The sequence below is a fragment of the Sceloporus undulatus genome, chromosome 1 (assembly GCF_019175285.1).
Source record: "Sceloporus undulatus isolate JIND9_A2432 ecotype Alabama chromosome 1, SceUnd_v1.1, whole genome shotgun sequence".
NCBI lineage: Eukaryota > Metazoa > Chordata > Lepidosauria > Squamata > Phrynosomatidae > Sceloporus > Sceloporus undulatus.
The window spans coordinates 99,252,610-99,274,068 of record NC_056522.1 but is presented as its reverse complement, the minus strand read 5'-3'; the positions used below and the strand labels follow the sequence as shown (position 1 = coordinate 99,274,068).

At 39.2% G+C, this 21,459-nt stretch overlaps 1 protein-coding gene across 17 annotated transcripts in view; it reads right to left on the bottom strand.

Annotated features, from left to right (window-relative positions):
* The window catches only part of PTPRK (protein tyrosine phosphatase receptor type K), a 478,138-nt gene that overhangs the window by 97,261 nt on the left and 359,418 nt on the right, over nucleotides 1-21,459 (bottom strand). For all 17 annotated transcript variants that reach the window (XM_042475146.1, XM_042475067.1, XM_042475316.1 and 14 more), the window contains one exon: nucleotides 4,775-5,077. In XM_042475146.1, the coding sequence (XP_042331080.1) occupies nucleotides 4,775-5,077 (303 nt within the window). The remainder of the gene's footprint in view (nucleotides 1-4,774; nucleotides 5,078-21,459) is intronic.

Sequence of the window (21,459 nt, the reverse complement as noted above, 5' to 3'; positions counted from 1 at the left end):
CCACACAGATGAGATTTACTCATCTTGCATGAGATATATTTATCCATCAGTCAGAGGAAGACAGCTGTTCATTGCTTCACAGGGACTCGAAAGTAGATGACAGCTGATGTGCCTTGACAGTCCCTCTGTGAGGTTTTGTGTCACTTGCTGATGCACTATAGGCACCATTCTTTTTTGTTTTTTTTTTCCTATGGGGATGCTTTGTGCTTCTCTCAGCTACAGTTCCAATGAACCATGTACTGCTCAGGGCCTAGCCCAGGTGATAGACTTCCTCTGGCAGTTGAATGTGCACACACCAGATTGCAATGAAATTTGTCTAGTAAATGAACATGGCTATATTATGAACAATACTTGAGTAATCATTGCCAAACACAGTCACTTAGAGCTGCAATCCTACACACTACTTCAGTGCATGGTGACTGGGTATGAGACCATGGAAGTGGAAATCATCATGATAGAATGACGTTGCAATTCATGAGCTAAAGAACTGTTTGGTTAGTTTAGACTGATATATGATTTTCACCCCTACTACTGATCATGTTTTTGTTCCTTTGCTCCTCGGAACCTGCTTGGTAACCATACTGAAGTGATAGGAGAAGCCACAGGACAGAAAATTCCCCAGTTAAGGACAAAATCAGGGATGGATAAACTGTGAACCTTGTCCTAGGAGTTTATCACATGGAGGTCCTTCCGTGTGCTAAATGTCATGCAAGCATCCCCAAACGTCACACCAGTGCCATGGGTTTGATCCCCCATGGCGCTACAGAAGTGTAATCGCGGTTCCTGATCCGTTCCTGTCATGCACTCGTAACCGGAGGAGCCTCTTGGAGCGCTTTTCTTATTAACGATTTATCCCGTTAATAAGAAAAGCACTCCAGGAGGCTCCCCCGGTTCCGAGTGCATGAACGAGAACGGAGCGGGAGCTGCGATTACACTTCCGTAGCACCATGGGGGATCACACCCATGGCACTGGCATGATGTTTGGGGGGGCACTTGCATGACGTTTAGCGCACAGAAGGACCTCTGTGTGATAAACTCCCTAGTTTCAAATGTTCTCCACAAGAGATCAGTTTGGACTTCTGGAATAAATTATTTTTCCCTTGACCAATAGTCTTTTGGGTAGTGTGGGCGGGAGAGAAGATGGAGTAAGAGAGTAAAAGACTGGTGGGGGAGAAAAAAAAATGGCAGACAGAGATAAAAAAGGATCAGCCCTACCCAGAAGTGGCTTCAGCTTTGAGAGAATGTGCCCACTACAGAGGGGGAAAAGTTTTCCACCCACATCTAGACCCAGAAATGTTGGGCCTGTGATTTATTGCACATTGAAATTGAATTTGGCCCATTTGCACTTTCCACCATGTCTTGTGACCAGACTCTTCCTTACTTCTCTCATTTCTATTCTGTAACCATAAGTGCTAAGGGGTTTTCTTTTATAACTCTTTGCCCCTTCTGCTCATCGCATTTTGATTCCATCTATGTATGTGTATATTTCAATCCTTTGTTTCCTCTGCTAGAGAGTCTTGACTAAAGAAAGTGATTCATGGAGGTAGGAAAGCTGGAACTATGAAGTTGTCACTAGAGCATTTGAAACCCAGCATGCAAACATATATAACTTCATATTTGTATTTTTCTAGGTGTATAAATCACAGATTTTTAAACATCTGGAGTTGACAGTTCTGTGTCTGTGGGAGATTTATGGCTTTCTTCATATTCCCATGTTTCTTTTTAAGGATCTCAAGAGAGAGAACCTATAGCCAATGTGCATTCTACATTGCATTCAAATATTTTGCTGATGAAAAAAGAGTTGCTGTGAAACTACCCCTTTGTTTATCAGCAGCTATCTGCATTAAAAAATATTTTTAAAAAAGATAACTTCAGACTGAAATGTCTTGAAAACCAAAATTAAAATAGGAGAAAGAAACTGGGTATATACAGATTGGGTAATACTAGGAATAGCTTTGTCCTGCATCCTGACCACAGATGATATATTCACATTTATAGACATATGAAGAAATCTTGCTAAATTATTTTTTCTCAATGAGAGTTCATTAACCACCATGAGATTTCTTACCTCCAGTAACAACAAGTACTTTTTGCTATGAATGTTTCTCCCAGTTGCACAAAATGCCTTGTGTGCAAAACTAGTGCTTCCCTTTGAACAGAGGAAACACAGAGAGACAGTAGGTACAGAAAGTCTGGATGACTGATCAAAAAGGTGGGGCAACAGAATGGCTTTAATCTTGTAATTTTAAAAACGTTCGCACAAGATGGCAGTAGCTATCCAACTTAGCCATGTAATTTGAACCATCTACACAATTTGCAAAAACTAGTTATTGCAAATGAAAAAAACAAACAAAACACAACCAAAACCAAACACACACACACACATACACACACACACAAAACCCTCTAATGGAGGCCAACAGATATTATCTTGCTATCATACAGGTGAGAAGAAATATTTTGTGGTATTGCATTCTCACAAGAATGGGACAAGGGAGGATTTCCACTCCTAAGTGGTCTGTAACCCCGCTTCGATCCACCGGGAGAGGCGGGGAAACATAAATAAAATTCATTATTATTTTATTATTATTAAAATAAGCCCCTTGTATCCAAAACTGATACCAGGTGCCAGGGCAGAGGAAAAGCTCCCTCTCTAATTCAGTTCCATACCTCAGAGCAATTACAGTGCACCCGCACCATACGCGGGCACACTATACGCAGCTTCCAGTTTACACAGAAGCCGCACAACAATACAAGCAATGGCGTGCGTGCCCCGCCCCATTGTTTCCTATGGGGTATGAGCACACGTGGATTTACCCTTATGCGGGGGGATCCAGAACAGATCCCCCACATAAGGGGAGGGCCCACTGTACTTACTTCCCCCCATGGAGTGACTGGCTGACATTCACTTGAGCAGGAAAAAAGGTGCTTGTACTTTCTAGAGGCAATCTCTCTGATCTATCTTCCTAGAGGCAATTCCTTTATTTTTGATATTTGTCAAACATTTTTGAAATTGTTAAATCATGATAAAACTGCAGTTTAAATTTCTAAAACAAAAATTTGCAACTGCTTGGCATTTTTTTCTACCTGCTCGATAGCTGTAGGGATTGTGGCTTTTGGTTGCAGAGCACTGGCTTTATAGCTTACTGAATTACACATTACAAAATTTAGTTAACAGGAGCCATGGTTTATTCTGGTTTGTCATATGGTACCAAACCATGGTTTGCCCACTAGACATTACAGTATATAAAAACTTAGTTGTTATGATGTTAGTACTGACAATGTATCACCTAGATAGATTAATGTAGTTTGCTGTTCCAGCCATACACTTTGTGTGACTTATTACTTCCCTTCTGCATTGAAGTGAACTGAAAATGTTGCTCATATTTTGGAGAACATTCTGAAAAATACAGAAATCTGGTTGTGTACTAGCTTTTAAAATGTACTTATTTTAAAATCCTCTTACATTCCGATTACACAATTACAAACCCAACTACATGAACATTACATTATTTCCATATATTATAATTTCCATCCATTTAGGAACTTAATTTAATGCTATTTTAATTTGTGTAAAATTAAGATTCATAATATATAATCACTAAAGAGCTTTGTAAACATCTAAAACATCTTTATTTTCCCTGAGACAGGGTAAATAAAGCTAACTTGTTAGCAGTATTAAATAAGGGAAATTTCAAGGCAGATTTCCAGCATATGTACTTGTAAATACGTAGGAAGCAAAGAGAACAAAACACTCCAGATATGAATTTGTTGAAGTTACTGGGATGACAAGATACAGATGCTCACAACAAATTAAAACACTGGCCATAATGTTATGGGATAAATCCACAGAATTCTTCCCATGCACTAAAGCCTTTCTCAGCCATCTCTAGCCATGCCTAAAATAACCACTGACCAGAGTGTCAAAAGTTACTTATAAAAAGTAATTTCTTCCTGCCTTGCATTATAAGAAACTATCTTCAGTATCATCATCATAATCAACACCATCATATCCTCAGTTATCATTTAAAAGGAATGCATGGCCATTAGTAACTGCAATGTCAAAGAGTGTGGTATGACTTGTTACTTTTTTGCTACTTTGTTGCTATTCTGGCCAAAAATGTCTTTAGGATGCCTTTTAAGTGTACACAGAAAAATAGCAACAAAATATTACTATGTAGTAATTAGGCTATTATCCTTATCAATCTCAGCAAAAGCTGTCCTGAATCCTGTACGAGGAGAGAGACAGCATATAAAATACACACACACACACACTGTAACTTGTTCCGGGGAAATACAAAAATGTAAAATTAAGTGTAACATTTGCTTTAACTTTAACCAGGGTTAGCAACGGTGACTAATATCGAACATCGACCCCAGGCAAAAGGGGAATTTACAAGTGGGGGGTGGAGGAAGTAGCAGATGCTATCTTGTAGCTCATCTCCCCTCTTTTATTCTTGTTCATTGTACACTCAAACCAGACTTCATTCTTTTCCTACAATTTTAACCGATTTCATAAGCAAAAGATTCTTTTTTTCCATATCGAAGTTATTTACATTGATGAGTGTTGACAAGCCTGTCATTTTCATGTGGGCACACACAAATGACAAATTAAGGCCTTTTAAAAAATGCACAGCTATTCACAGGCTACTGTGAAGATGTAACAAATAATCAGCAAGTTGGGGAAGGGAAGGAGAACAGGGAGAGAAAGTAACACAATGAACAGTTTTAGTCAACACTTGCTTTGTCAGCTAAGGGGAAAAAATTAACCTACCATCTTCATCTGTTTGGATAATTGTCTCCTCACTCTCTTTCCTTCCTTCAGGGTTAGTTAAGATCATTTTGAGGCTCACATTTGTGTATGGAGGTAAGTGATTCACAACATGCTGAGGGGCTTTGGGGTCCATATCCAGGCAGTCTGCCTTGCTTTCATTGTGACCACGGAAGTAATGGTAACAGATGGTGACATTAAAAGTGTGGCAGCGAGTAATGTTGTATCCTAGAGATTCCCAATCGACGGCAATACGTCGTGCCTGGATCTCAGCAATCTTCAAGGTTTTGGGAGTTCTCATGGGCTCTGAAAAATGCAAAACATAATTAAGGTTATGAATATTGATAACTTTTAGAAATGTCCTACCACAAGATGTGAAACTGCATTAGTCACTGGAGTGAGAGATTTGGGTTCTAGTGCCCATTGAGCAATGAAACTTACTGGGCAATCCCTGGATCAGTCACTCTCTTTCAGCCTTGCGGGGGTATTGTGTGGTTTGCAGGGTGAAGAAGGGAGTCATGTACACCACTTTGAATTCACTGAAGCAAGGCCAAGATGTATACATAAGTAATTAATAAATAAATAAATAGTTGCATTATTTTATGATTTATCTCATGTTAACAATTTGTTCCTGTTGTGTGCCTGCAACTATGGAGACTCTAAGATGATCCTATCATGGGGTTTTCTTAGAGGTGGTGCCACTGACATCCTCTGAGGCTGAGAGACTGTGACTTGCCCAGGGTCCCCAAGTGGATTTCCATGGCCTAGCAGGGATTCGAAGTTTGGTCTCCAGAGTTACAGTTCAACACTCAAACCACTGCACCACACTAGGTCTTTACACAATAAATAAATTCTGTCAAGTTTTATTCTGTGATTCTGATATATCATACTGAAATATAAAGGGAAGGGAAAATATGGAACTTTCATTGGTGTATTAGGTTCACATGATGGCCACTGTGTGAAGAAGTTCACTCTTTACTGCTTCTCTTTCTGTGTACATTCAAATGTTAACATTTACAAATATTAAAAATAAAATCTTTAATTGACAAGTTTGACTAATACAAAATATTTGAAAAGAAAGAAAAGGCATCAAGAGCCACCAAAGACCACCACAGCTGTTGCAATGCTTGTTTTTATGTTTCATGGTTTCTTTCTGCATGCATTAAATTTGAGTAAATTGGATAATATATCATCCTTGTGAAGAGTCAACAAGTTCTGCACTGTGATTTATCATGCCACCGAGCAATGCTGCTTACTAATTACACTAATTGCTCTACTAAACTAGCAGTAACCAAAATGATACAGATATTAATTAAAATTTATTACTTGGGCAGTGTGGTTACCCACATTCACCCACAACAGTAACTGAACCCCCCCCCCCCATAAAATCATTTTGAAAAGTTTAATATCAGGTTCTTTCCTTGATCCTCCAAACAAGCTAGCTGACATCTTAGCTGCTAAAGATATGCATTGTCACCCAAGCTTAACCAATAACATGTACAGAGATCTCTAATCAGATGAAAAATAGCCACATAACTTATTTCTTTCCCTGGGCAGCTGTCCATCTATCACCGATTCCCTGGAGTATTCATCCCTCAAGCAAGACTAACTTTATAGCCTGGATAATTAAAACATTTGCACAATGAAAATCATGTCCATTACTTCAAATGGTAAAGATATATGCAAAACAAACTATGCCATCTTTCTAAACTCTCAGTATATTTACCCCAGCAATTCATAGATTGTATACATTAATCTTCTACATTCTGGATGAATATATTCACAAACAACTCAAATGAGTAAAATGTGCTTCTTTTCATCCCTAAGCCTTCTCTGTTTTGACAAATGCTTGTTTACTGAACAAAAAAATCTTAAATAAGCAAAGGCACAGATGGTATAGCCAAACAGGGGTGCCATTAAATATGTTCAAGCATACAGCTTACAAGACAATACAAACATTTAACCACCCCCACATCCCTAATCCTTATCATACATTTATAAATATTATCAGATGTGTGTTTTATTATACATTTATAAATATTATCAGATGTGTGTTTTATTATACATTTATAAATATTATCAGATGTGTGTTTTGCTGAATTAAAATGTGATACATGGATTAATCATCCTGCCCACAATGACTAGATTCCCACTTGGATCTTTTTGTCTTTCTCCCAAATCTGCACAGGTTTTTTTTTTTAAAAACTGTTTTCATTTAATTTAATTGTTACATTGTTAAACACAAACCTAGACTACATAAATGATTTCCAATAAATTTAAAATGTTCCTACTGTTTTAAATTGATTTTACCTGTACACTTGTGATATAGCATGATATAAAAAAATCATGTACCAGCTATTTACTGATTAGAAAGCCAGGTGGTGGGGTTTTTCAAGCAGAATGTAGAAAAGAACTCTATTTTCAGAAATGCATTGTACTCCAGCAATAAACTACTTGCTTTCATAAAACAACAACCTGTATAGATACATACAGTGAGTCTAATTGTTTTCCCACACTGGGACATGTTCTCATGTCCTGTCCACTACAGGAAAGGATGGGGGACATTGCCCCACCTGCCCCATTTTGGCCACTCTTTAACTTACTGCGGTTATTCACCAAGGCTGCAGTAAACAATCAGTCTTATCATTTTCCAAAAGCTATACATCTCTACTTCCAACTTCTCCTCCATTGGACAACTATGAATTGAAAAACGCAGTTTTCTAGCCCTGCCCCCAGCCATAGACAGTACTTGCTTTGGGTTGAATCCATCTGATCCTGCTGTAGAAAGGTTAAAATTTTTACACTCAAACTAATCCTCCACAAAGGTTACACTTTTGAGCAACACCTGACAGGTTTTCCCATACGCCCAGAGTGAGAGGGACTGAGTGTCTATTTCAAATAATGTTGAGCCAAAATACAGCCACTAAAACCATTTGCTGCTTGCTTGCTAGGATCTTTAAGCACACAAAAAAGACAGAGAACTCAAATTTCTTAACTGGTTTGCTTCTATGTAGCTTAAGAACAAATTTAATCAAGACCATAGAAATGCAGCCACAGAAGTGAGAGAAAATTAGTTTTATTTAGGGTTGTATAAAGATGATGACCATGAAATGAAAGACAGCAGATGAGCCTGCAAAAGAGTACATGGTAAGGTAGGCCCAAAATGTTGGCTTTAATATTCACATGGATATATCGGAAAGAATGTGGTCCAAAAACACAAATTTTACATTGTGCAGTCATTTAAAAGAAAACTTGCATAAGATGATGTATAGATGGTTTGTTGTTGTTAGCAGCCCTTGAATTTATCTTGACTCATGGTGACCTTGGGTATGAGACATCTCCTAGCCCTCCTATCCTCCACTGCTCTGCTTAGATCTTGTAGATTCAAGCTGCGACCTCCCTAAATGAATCTAGCCATCTGGCATGTAGTCTTCCTCTGTTTCTACAGCCTTCTACCTTTCCTAACGTTATTGACTTTACATCATGCCATCTCATGATGTGGTCAAAGTATGACAGCATCAATCTAATCATCTTGGCTTCTAAGGGAAAGTTCAGGCTTGATATCTAACCCCAAATAAGCTGCTGAAAATGGCCCCGTATGATTTTTAACTATGTTGGGCATGTAAGGATAAAGAGAGCTCTTTTTTTAATATGTGGGGGACTTCTATGAAAGTGAAAAGTTATTGGTCCTTGAGAAAATCCTCCCTTTCCTTCCATTTCTCAGGCTCCCAATAGAAGGCATTTCTTCTAATGGAAATTTTTTTACCTTTCCCCACTGTTAGAGACTAAAGGGTCTACAGAAGCCTTTTCTATATGTTGTGTTATCAATGCTTAAACTACAAGTCATTCCAGTCTAAATCAGTATAGCCAAAAACTGAGGTTGATTGGAACTGTACTCCAAGACATCCTGAAGAAGACACTGTGAGGAGGGTTAACCTGGAAAATCTATAAATATAGCTGGATGGCCATGTGTCAGGGATGCTTTGATTCTGTGTTCCTGCATGGCAGGGGGTTGGACTGGATGGCCCTTGTGGTCTTTTCCAATCCTATGATTCTAGAATCCTTCCTCAATAGTCTCCTCCCTTCACAAGATATTGTAACTTTACCTGGAGTGAAGGTTGTTGCTTCCTTGAATCCCTTTAACAGGAAAGAATAAGAGTTCGATGTGAAGTTTCCATTTGTGACCCTCAATTTCAAAGTGTTTGGACTGAGGTTCCTCCAAGCAAGAACACTAATAAGCATTCTAACTGCACCACATCAAACATTAAAGAAGTCAGACCACTGCTAATCTTGAGAGCAAAAATGTTCCTTGAAATGTAACAAATGTCTTCAGGTATTGGCAGGCATGTTAAAGGTATCCTTTATTTTTCCTGCCAGAAAGTGAGGAGGAGGAAGAAAAAACAGGTTGAGATTTCTCACTGCTGTGCTCACCCGTGGCAGTATCAACCATATTCTGTTGAGGCTGAAATGGCAATTAAAGTCTGCAGCATCTCACAACAGCCTTAGTAAACTCTGCCAACTGTCCCACTGCTGGTAAAATTGATGCTTTAAAATGCAAGTTTTGCTCTATTCCTGGAGCAACGTTCATAACAGGGACCCTAGAGATCAGGTTCAATTGTTTTAAACTGGAGCACCACAAAGCCTCCATCTGTAGAGCCTCTGTAGAAAGTAATCTCCTAATAATTATGTTTTCCAATAACAGGCTGCTAGACTGTTTAGTAAATTCCAAAAAACTTAATTGCATCTCATTAACAACAATTTCATTCAAAACAGGAGAAGAACCAACATGTCCCACTTATTACTCTTTGGGGCTGCTTCTCTGCCCTTTAGAACACGGCTGGAGCCTTCTTGCAACTTAATTCTAGTAGAAGAGTTTCCTGCAGATATGCTGTATTTCCAAAGGGCATCAAGGTATTCTTTTTATTATTATCATATTCACAGAGACTCATAAGTTTGTTCCTTTACAAACACACTAATCAAAGTTTCTAATTACTGTAAATTCAAGGAAGGCTTTATTCTGCTAACAAATTATCATGTGTAGATTAGGAACCAAAATAAATACTAAATGCCAATGCATCACACTTTATACGCCCAGGGCAATATGTAATTATTTAATAGTCTGCTACATTTTTTCTACATGTAAAGTAATTTGATTCTTATTTACCAATCAAGAATATACCTTGATCCCTATTATTTGGGAGGAGGTAGAGGGGAGTCCAATTAGTTTCAAATCTGGCTGCAATGTAAACAAGTTTAGGAAGTCAGAAGACAATCTAAGCTTTCTTGTAGTCAATGTGGTGGGATATGTAATCCTGTCAATCTAAGTGCAATCAAATTTACATACTTTTGAGCAGTTAAGACATTACAAAAACACAGGGACCCAGTTTCTGCCTGTCACTATGGGGAACACTCATGGAATAGGGTGGGATCATCAGTGAGCTGCTTCCCAAAAGACAGGGAAACAGCCACCCGTCTATCGCAGCAGCAGCTGCACAGTAAGTGGTGATGGGGAGAGGGGAGGAAGTTGAACTGGAATTAATTGCTCGGCACCATAACTACAGTGTAAAGACCATAGGAATCTAGCTTATATCATCAGATGCATAAAGGCCATTATTTACTGTTGTTGTTGTGCCCTCAAGTCATTTTTGACTTATGGTAACCTTTATGGAAACCTATCATGGGGGTTTCTGGGCTGTGTAACTCTATCAAGGTCATGCTGTGGGTTTCTATGCCAAAGAGAGGAATTGAATTCTGGTCTTCAGACTCATAGTCCAATGCTCAAACTACTATACCGCACTGAATCTGAATTACTATTACACCACAATACATTTACTGGTATTTAACATGCTTAAATTTATTGGCCTTTATGGTGGTTTCCCTGTAATAGTCTATGGATAAAATGTCTCTGGATAATACTATTCAATATGCAAATGTCTCTGTGAAATAAATTCACCCACACACAACCCTCCGGACCCTGTACACAGTCCTACACCTGCTCTGGAAGAATGGCGAACACACAGAACAAGAATGTTGGGTTCATGGAAGACTAAATGGGAAGGTAGAAGAGAAACGTCCACTGTAAAAGCAGATGCCTATTTATGCATTACTGGGTATAACACATACAGTCTGGTAAACTTGCATATGTAGTACTTTAATTTTAAAGAAGTGATCATCTGGTCTAATATGGTGGCAGGTTCAGAACATCAAACCTAGCAGCATTCAGCTCCAAGCAGGGAAGAACAGCATCCATTTAAATCAGGATAGAAAATATTTCAAAAAAGTTTAAAATTAGGGGAAAAGTTGCCCTTGTTTTGCAAGACCATTTTTAAAAGATATATCTGTATGCACCCTTATTCAAGAAAGGCTAAAACTGGATTTGCCAGGTCTGGTATAATCTTAATAATCGAAACAGACAAAGTTTTATCATAATATAATATTTATGACTTGAAATGATTTGCTATGGGCTGAAACAGATGGCCATGAGGGGGGTGGCTTGAAGCTGCCCCTGCCCAAGATGTTGTGGGACCACAGCAACCACATGCCGCTGTCCTGAAGGCATCCTCCACTGCTGGCCCAAATAGGAAGGGAAAAGATCCACTCCTTTTTGGGCTGGGTTTGGGCATGCCGGAAGCAGCTTCAGCGTGGCTTCTCTATATCTTGGGGGCACGGATCATCTAATGGCCATTCCCTCAAGCTGCGTAGAAGCCAGCTTTTTTGGCCCGTCTGTTTGGGCCATAAGTCATTTATTTCCAAAAATAACAGAATATAACTTGAAACTTGAGTACTTTATTTGATATTGGTTATTGATGAAAGTTCAAAAGCAATTGGGCCTATAAATCTTTCTTAGGACTAGAATCCAACACTATCCCTCTGTGCCACTGGACAGTACTGCAACATGTAGTGATAAAACCTAAAATAGTATTATCTGAAACATAATAAAATTGTAATGCTTAATGGTTTTGTAACTTTGAGGGCAGATGAAAACAAATTTCAATTTGTCATAAATATTCTATCTGTCATAAATATTCTATCTTACCTGTCCTCCAAAAACACAAATAAGTAAAACAGATTATTGACCCCTGTTCCCAGATGGCTCTCAGCATGTATACATTGTGTTGTATTGGCCATTACACAGAATGAGATGCCCATGCCACTTCTGAGATCATCTCAGTCTCACCACTCTTCACACAGTCCTATCTCCAACATTATTTGAGTCTCTTGGTGGGTACAGTCATGAATGTATGAGTGGAAGGATCAGGCCTCCCATCATGTTCAGTGACATACATGCATGGAGGAAGAGAAGGATTCACTCAACCATATACCACTTCATTCTACCTGAAAAGATTCAATGTGCTCCACAGTGATCTATTTTCAATATTACCATAAAATACTTGTATTTTCCTTATTGCCAATGGATAGCGAATTGAATGTCAAACACTATTCCTCAAATAGACAAAATGTATTCTTCTTTAGTAATAGGAATGAAGGGGGAAAATCACAATGGCCAGGTGACAATCACACACAGCATGCACCTCTCCTTTAGTTGCTTATACAAGTTTATGGATCAGGAAGATCGGTCACAACTGTATATGATACAATGAGTAATAGCTTCAGTAATTCTCTAAAGGTTAATAATAGACAAATAGATAGAAGGAAGACAGAGAACCTGTTGACCCACAAGCCACCTTTCAACAGGAGAATGATTCAATAAATAGCTTGAGATAATGGCTAAAATGAAATTCAATTTATTTAGCCCTCGATAAGCAACACATGATATGACAGGTCAATATCAGCGTCGCTTTGTAGAGATTATCTCCATTTATTCAGAGACTGTTTTCAAAACAAAAGGCTTCCACTGTTAGAAGAGAAACATGGACAGCAACACGCATCTCTTCAGAACCAATTTTAATGATAAAATACATTACCCACTGTCAATCAAAGAAAAATAGAAGATGTCCCAAAGCTTGTGAGAAAAAAGGCTATTTCTCAAAGATGTACACAGGGATAGAATACTCAAGCATGACAAGTGCTTTGCCTTTGCCGTTTTTCAACAGAAATCCTATAGGTTGATCACAATGCACAATTTCAATTCCATTTATCTGAAATAAAGGGAAGTGGCTTTTCTGCCTGGAAGATAACACACACATTTGTCAGTGTGAAATTGAAAACAATGAGACAAATTTCATACAAAAGGCAGGAGAATGCCGATAAAGAGAGTAGCAATAGTATCTGATGACTTCTGCAGTTTTTTTCCCTTTGAATTATCTTCTTCCCAAGTGGCAAGATATAATCAGGAGCTGGACTAAAGATTCCAAAAATGGTAAATCCTCACTTGCATACATGGGGCAGCTAGCAATGAAAGATCAACCTCCTCTTTGAAAGCCAGCATAGGATAGCAACTAGCAGTGTAATGACCTGCAAGACAGGAAGCCACTAGTTCCAGTATCACTTTAGCCTCAAATCTACCAAGTTTGCCCTGCCCTTCTTTGTTACAGGAACAATAATATTGTCCTGCCTTATAAAAACTAACTCGTATTATTATGGATCCAAATGTAGTAGCTGGTAGAGGCAGCTAACAGTACTCTGTTGAATTGTGGTCTCTTCCAACTCTACCATTCTATGATTCTATGACTTCCTTTCCGGAGTTAGTCATGATAAACACTGAACAGAAATTCTTGTTTGCTCATGTTTTATGGTAACTCAAAAAGGGCAACTCATGGTTAATGATCCAGCTGGCTATTTGTCAGGTTACCTCCTGTGCCAGTTCAGAATGACAAGAACTTACAAAAGAAGTGAAGAGCCCAGAATTTAGATTGGAATAAATGGAAAGATAAAGGAGAAATTGCAAAGGTTAAAATTAACTTGGTTTAATTGTATTCAATTGGAAGAATGGACAAAAAACTGAGAGAGAAAAATTATAGTTTAGAGAATATACGAAATTTGAACAATTGATTAGGCAAAGAGACAGTATAGAGGCAAATGAAACTTTGAAAGGTGTTAGAAGTGAAATATATAAATTATTATTAAAATATAATGAGAAAGAAGAATATGTTAGGAAAATATGGGAGGAGGATTTAGCACAAACAATAAATGTTCATGATTGGGGGAAATTTTGGAATCAACGTCATTTTAAAAATTTATCCATACAAATTAGGAAGAATTATTATAAAATAATTTGGAGATGGTATTTAACGCCAGTAAGGTTAAGCCATATAAATAAGAATTATTCAAGGCTATGTTGGAGGGGGTGCCATGAAATAGGTACTTATATTCATATGGGGGGTGGGTGGGTTGTAGAATTGCAAAGAAATTTTGGCAAATAGTATTTAAAGAAATAAAAGAACTAATAGAAATTGATCTAGAATTTAGCCCAAAGATAGCATTATTATCTATATATAAGATTAATTGCACCCAGGCTATAAAGGATTTAATTACAACTATATTAATAGCGGCAAGATTAATGATAGCAAAAAAAAAGGTGGAAAGATCAGGGAAATCTACAAATACAAGACTGATATAAAGAGATATGGCAAATAGCAATTAATGATAAGTTAACTTGTGGAATTCTGGAAGGCACCAGAATTAATTTATATTTATTCATCTGGTAATAAATACATTCAGTACAGCCACTGCAGCAAGTAAATTGCACCTCTCCTTGGGATAATAATAGATGTTTGGCAAAAGAGAAAACTCAGCCTTAAAATTAGCTCAAATGGTTTATTATATGGACCTTCATATTCTTGAGTGCCTTCTTACTCAAGCTGCCTTCAGGTCAACTTCAACTCATGTTGACCCTATCACAATGTTTTCTTGGCATGTTTGTCATTAGCTGCTTTTAAGGTTGAGAGAGAGCCAGTGTGGTGTAGTGATTTGAGTGTTGGTCGAGAAATTCCTATATGACAAAAAGAGCAGTCCAACATGTTTCAACAAACTTCTTCTTCGAAACTAACAATATGCATGTGTGAAACGGAACCAGTTCAGGTAAACTTTGCAGAAGTGAACAAAAACATTAGGACCATCTAGAAACCACTTGATGCCTTTTCCCAAAGTACATACAGGGATTACTGTTTCATCCATGTTTTGATTCCATTCTTCTCAAACTGTCACACAGGGATACAGTAGGGTTGGCTATAACAGAATCAAATTATCACATTGCTTACTGCAGACATGCAGCTGCAACCCAACACTGAAAATTTGTTTCTCTAGCTCTCTTCCACCAGCCTCCCAGTGCAATACTGATATAAACACAGGATGAGGGGGAAAAAGGGGGTGACAGAGCAAGAATAAGAAAACTTCATAAAAAGGAACTTGATTGTCAGAGGCTTTGTTAACTGAGGCATGCCTGTATACCACACTGGGTCTCTTTCTCCAGTATAACACTACAATATTCTATGTGCCAACAAGCACTTTCTTGGAGCAAAGAAACATTAAGAATCACAAAGGGACAAGCTAAACTGATTAAACTGGTAGGTAGCTTTGTACATTATGAATGGTATGGGGACCAGTTACTGTGGGATGTGTTTGAGGTTTTTTCTTGTTTTGGGGTTTGTTTGTTTTTACAAAGTCACCTGAGGCACAGTATTCTCTCTGCCTGACAGGTCCAGTATTCCAACACACAGGGATTATATATGTAAAACTTGCAATATGTGAAACATTACTGTACCTTTACTTAACTTTAATCTCAGCAAAGTTTAATCTAAGGTCCCCTCAGACTGTTATGTTTTTGTTTTATTTTTTCCTTGATTGTGGTAACTTGACATGAGAGTGTGCATTTGTTATTGACTATATATACTGTAGGGACCTAAAGAAAACATTTAAATCATTGTACTGTACAGATGATCAGTAATTCTACAGTCACTTCAAGAGTAACCAAGATCATCAATATATTTTAGTACATATCTTTATACGTGCAAAATATATCTGTCCTGGAGGCATAGACACAGTAAAGAGACAAAGATATAACTGCAGCATTGGTGATTATTTGTTGGTTTATCTGATGGTATGTTTATTCCACAGCCTCTACGCATGATTAACAGTTTGTGTATCCTTCACCTGTAATCAATAACTGTGAAGTCTTGTATTAGCTGCAGAGATTAGACATCCCTTGATAATAAATTCCATTGATTTCTGTAGCTTAGCTGTAATAATCTGAGAACAATTTTTCAGCATTTAAATTAAAAAGAAATATATAGCCTTCCATGAGTGGAAATACTAGCTTGATTATAAGGTGTGACCTCTTTAAACTCATCCTTCCAGCTGAATAAAACCTATCTGGTATAATAAAATGTGAATCAGCATGTCAACAAGCATGAAAATGAAAGAGAAAAGACAGGGGAAATGTGACAGAAAGCAAAAACTGATGCCAAAAGAGCCTTGCTAGAAATTGTAATGGCTCAGGATTTATTTCTTGAAATTATTCTGTTACTTTTTAACATCTGGAAGAAACTGAGACAGGCAGAATCCTACTCCCCAAATCTTGATAAACCATGGCGGGTTACAGACCACCCATTTGAGGCGGGCTGTACCCGCCCCTTTCCCCGGAGTATCGGGGCCTCAGTGGCTAGAACGGCAGCCGCTGAGGCCCCGATCCGCCACTTTCTGGGCTGCGGGGAAGCGGCAAAAGGCCGCTTCCCCGAAGCCTGGAAACGGGTGTCCCTGGGGCTTCAAGCCCCAAGGACACCCCACGGCGGCGGGGAGGAGGAGAACGGTGTGGAACGGCCGCCGCCATTTTGTGCGTGCGGAGCGCGCACTAGGGTTAGGGGTGTGTGGAAGCACCGCCGCTTTCTAAACCCTAGTGCGCGCTCTGCTCGCACAAAACAGCCCATTTGTAATGGGCTCATGTAAATTTAATTAAAGTCCAATACAGTGTCACCCCGGGATACGAATGCGCCGCCTTACGAAATTTCCGGGTTACGAAAAAATCCAATTGAAAAAAACTGTTCCGGGTTACGAAGGTTATTTCGGGTTACGAAAGAAATTTTGGTGCTTTTTGGTGCTTTTTCGCACCAAATCACGGCTTTTCCCCATTAGCGCCTATGGGGTTTCGGCTTGCGAAAGCCTTTCGGGTTACGAAAGCGGCGGCGGAACGAATTATTTTCGTAACCCGGGGTAACACTGTATTTGGAAAGAAGTAGGCATGACTTCATGAAAGATGTATGTACATCCCACCATACTGATGTTGGAGCTTATTTGTTTGTGCCAGATATGGTTGACGAATCCCCTGCCCCCCGATGTTCTTGGGTCCTGTTATGCCTTTCCCCCCCTCCTGCAAGCCTACCAGCCTTCATTTTGCACCAAGAGAAGGAGATAAATCAGGAAAGATTATATTCTCCTCCATTCTACATTGTCAAACCTGTAGAGGAGGAGCAGCAGGAGGAGTCTGTATGGAATTAACCCAACAGGACCATTCACTACAGCTGGGATGACCTGACAGGGGCCTCTAGAGTGTTGTGTCTTTAAAGGCATGGCAGGTCGGCCCCTTCTAGTACACAGCAGAGGCTCATCTGGCTCTTTGGAGCTGCTCTGGAGGGTGAAAGAAATAGATATGCTCATGAAGGCAGAAGTCAAATCTTGGAGAACAGCCTGCTAACGAGCTTTTTCCCAACCTCCTCCCTCTCTCCTCAAGAAAGTCTTTTTCTCCTGGGTGTACTGCTTGTTCTCCATTCTCCCCATGCCCATATCTCGTTCAGCAGTAGTGTTCCAAATGTGGGACAAATCCAACATCTCCATACGCTTGACTAATTCCTTCTCCTCTGCCCTAGCTACTGTCTTAGCTTTTATGGCTGTGTTGTTTCACCCACTAGCTGCTGCATCTCTATGAATCAACTGCATAGTTGCCAACATTTTTCTCATCACTGGACAGCACAGCAGTTGGCATCCTTCTCAGTTTGGAAGCAGGAGAGGAGGCAGGCAGGGTGGTGATCCTTGATACCCCCTCACAGACTCCAGTTTCCAAGAGGCCATGAAGCTTGGTGAGTGATCATGGGAATTATGATTCAGCAACAGCTGGGGAACATAAGTTCATCAGTCTTTAAAGCAAGGTAGGATAAACCACTGCTTCCTAGCCATAAAGCTTTTCCTCCATATTCTGTTATATTGATCCATTGGGTCCATGTGTAAGTTGTACTGGCAAGGAAGTCACCGTTACAGTTGTTGTTATCCAAACTAGATAGTCACTGAGGGTATGTGGAATATGAAACAGCTATTAGGATTGGTACGTGGCAAAGCATTTATAGCTACGTCACTGTATTATCCATTTTTAAAACTTCACAAGCATCATTTATATTTTTAAAAATGTATATAGATAGGTGATACCGCTACCAAAGTTAGGAAGTGGGTCAGGCTGTCGTCCATTATAAATAGAATAGGAGCACAATCATGCTCAAGTGCAAAGAAACAACTGTGCCCTTTTCAGAGTGAAAACAAGTATCTTTTTCTATGAGACACAGAATCCTCCCTCGGGACAATTCAAATGAGAGTCACAGGGCAAACATAAAAACACATCTATGAAACCAAATACCTTTGCTCACATAACATGCTTTCCTGGGTTTTGGTTAAAGAAAATGAGACAAAGATTTTGTTGGCAGCCTTTACTCTGCTGCTTTCATTTTTTTTAAACCCAAGAATCTCAAATATCAGGTGAGGTGGGGGAAAGTACTGAATTAAAATAGCTGAAGCAAGACAAAGGAGTTCTGGTCAAGTTAATTTCCTTCTCCTAACAACCCTGGTAATTTTCTCTTTATGTAGTTTTTCCATTACCATGAAGAACTTCAAGCAATGCTTGGCATCTTTCCTCCTTCTAAATGCTTAGTTGAGAAAACTGAAACAGAAAGCCTTATTAAAGTGGCATTTCTTAGACTGGCATTTCTAAAAGGAGCAAGGTAGTTTCTGTACCCTAACTTTGTACAAAATAGTTTTTGTGTAAAAGACAAGATCAAAACACCAAAAAGTATTTTCACAATGCCACAAGGCCCCTTAAAAAAATTCCACTTTCATGCCACAAAGCACAAAAAGAAGCTTTAGCACAACAAAATAAATTAAAAATGACACACACCCCTACTTTATGTATCAGCCAGCTCATTCAAAAAGTACACTTACAATTACACATTACAATGAGATGATGGCCTGCACACACCCCTTTCCCCAACCGATCAGGGCCTCAGTGGCCACAGCGGCAACCGCAGAGGCCCCGATCCACCACTTTTCCAGACCTCAGGGAAGTGGCAAAAAGCCACTTCCCCAAGGCCTGGAAAAGGGTGTCCTTGGAGCTTCATGCCCCAAGGACACCCCGACAGCCGCGGGGAAAGAGAAAAAGGGGCCGCTCAGCCCCTTTCTCTTTTGTATCACTGGTGCAGCTGTGTAAAGGCTGCACCAGCAATACAAACGGTGGAAGGAGCTCCGTTTCAGAGCTCCTTCTGGTGCCGCTGAAAGGGCGCCACAAGCGACCTGCAGCGGCGCGCGAGCTTCATGCCCGCGCTGCTCCGTTTGGAGGAGGCGCGGCAGTGACACCGTAATGGCGGCGCCCATGTAGACAGGGCACCGCCTTTACCACGCCGCGGTTACGTGCTAGGGTTTAGGGGCATCTGTACCCTAGCACATATCCAGGCCAGTGCAAAGTGCTGGTCTGGATACCGCCATAGTTATTCTCTGGGGTTTGGTTCCAAGACTCCTTGTGGATGCTCAATTCCCATTAAATACAATGGCCTAGTAAAATGGTGTTCCTTACATAAGTTGGCTAAATCAAGGTTTGCTTTTCGGAATTTATATATTTTTGAATATTTTCAAGCTGTGGATATGGACAGCCAAGGTGTATGTTATAGAATCATAGAGTTGGAAGAGACCACAAGGGCTATCCAGTCCACCTCCCTGCATGCAGGGAAATTATATTTTCTTTAATGTCAATGGAAATAAAATGTTGAACCCCCACTGCTTTCTGCCACACCATTATTTACCCCAACTAAGTAGGAGCTAGGCAAAAGTGAACAGTGATATTAAAAGCACTCAACCAGTTGCCATATCAAGTTTTTGGGCAAAGACTAAGTGTTATTACCTATAGCCCTACATGGTTTGGGTCAAGGTTACTTGTGGGATTGCCCCCTCCTGTTTAATCTGCCCTGTACACTGAAGTCCCCTGGAGTACATTTACTCCAGATAGCCTGTGCTAGGTTGGTAACTGTCAACCAGAGGACTTTTTCTTCAACTGTCCCTAGACTGTGGAATGACTTGTTGGAATAGATTTCGAGGCTCTGGGGAAGGGGAGCACTAAGGTGGGATATTAAGGATATTTACACAAATTGTAACAGAAGGAACATATACACAGAATTATGTATTGTATAATAATCAATATTTAATGTATGAATTTTAATAATAATAATTAAAACTTTTTTAAAAAGGAAGAGATTTGACAGCTGAATATGCTGTCTGAAGTTAAAACAGGACTACAGACCAGCCTCTCCTTGGAGGCCTATCCAGATGATTTTTAAATACGAATGTTAAATTATGAATTTTAAACTGTAAATTAATTGTTTTGGTTTTTTATGTTCTTTTAAACTGATGTTATGTGTTTTAAGTGATTTAGGTGTTTTTAACTGATATTATGTGAAACATTTTAATCTGCTGCTGTTCTCCACCTTAATCCATGGGAAGAGGCAGGTAAGAAATAAATATTGTTATTGTTATTTTTAATGCCATATAGCCACCAATATCCTGTTATGGTCATACGTAAAAACATTTCTCCACACTTTAGATTCACACTGAATTGCTGCTTTAAAGCAAGAATTAGTTTTCTCACTTTTTAAAATTATTTTTGTATACATTCTGTCTCATCCAGCAGAGGTTCACAGCCACACTGTTAGTAGCAATGCAGAGAAATCTCAAACTGAGCCTGCTTTTAGAAGAATAACAACTAGATATATATATACAGTGGACCCTTGTTATACGCTGGGGTTTGGTTCCAAGATCTCCCGTGTATAACAAAATCCATGTATGCTCAAGTCCCATTACATATAATGACATAGCAAAATGGTGTCCCTTATAAAAAAATGGAAAATCAAGGTAAATTTATACTTTTTTGGAACATTCTCAAACCGTGTATGCTTAAATCCGTGTATATAAAATCCGTGTATAAGAAGGGCCGACTGTACAACTTTTTTTTAATGGGCATTTATCAGAATTCAGAACTACAAAAAATGAAGATTTGGAAGTTTTATTTCAGCATACTATCATGCTATGCTAGATTTAGTGTGTGCAGCTATGCCATGTGATGAACTGTTGAATCTGTCTATAACCTATATACTGCAACATGTGCTAGACATGTGCTAGACATAGAGATTTCCAATTTTGAGTTGAAGGCTTGCATGGCCAGCATCCATAGTTTTTTGTGGGGTTTTCGGGCTATGTGGCGATGTTCTAGAAGAGTTTCTTCCTGACGTTTCGCCAGCATCTTCAGAGAATGCTTGCCTGGAAAGGAGCTAGGTATACTGTGTGATCTGGAAAGACAGGAGTGATTTTCATGTGTACTGTTCTGTTGCTAATGGCAGGCCTCAGGGTAGGAGGGGCTGCAAAAGAAGATTAGTGTCTGCTTGATTAGTGCTCATTGTCTGCTGGGAAATCCCAGACCCTGGAAATTTCTCATTTGCATTTGTTGAGTCTTGATCTTGCTATTTTTCAGGACTGGTAGCCAAACCTTG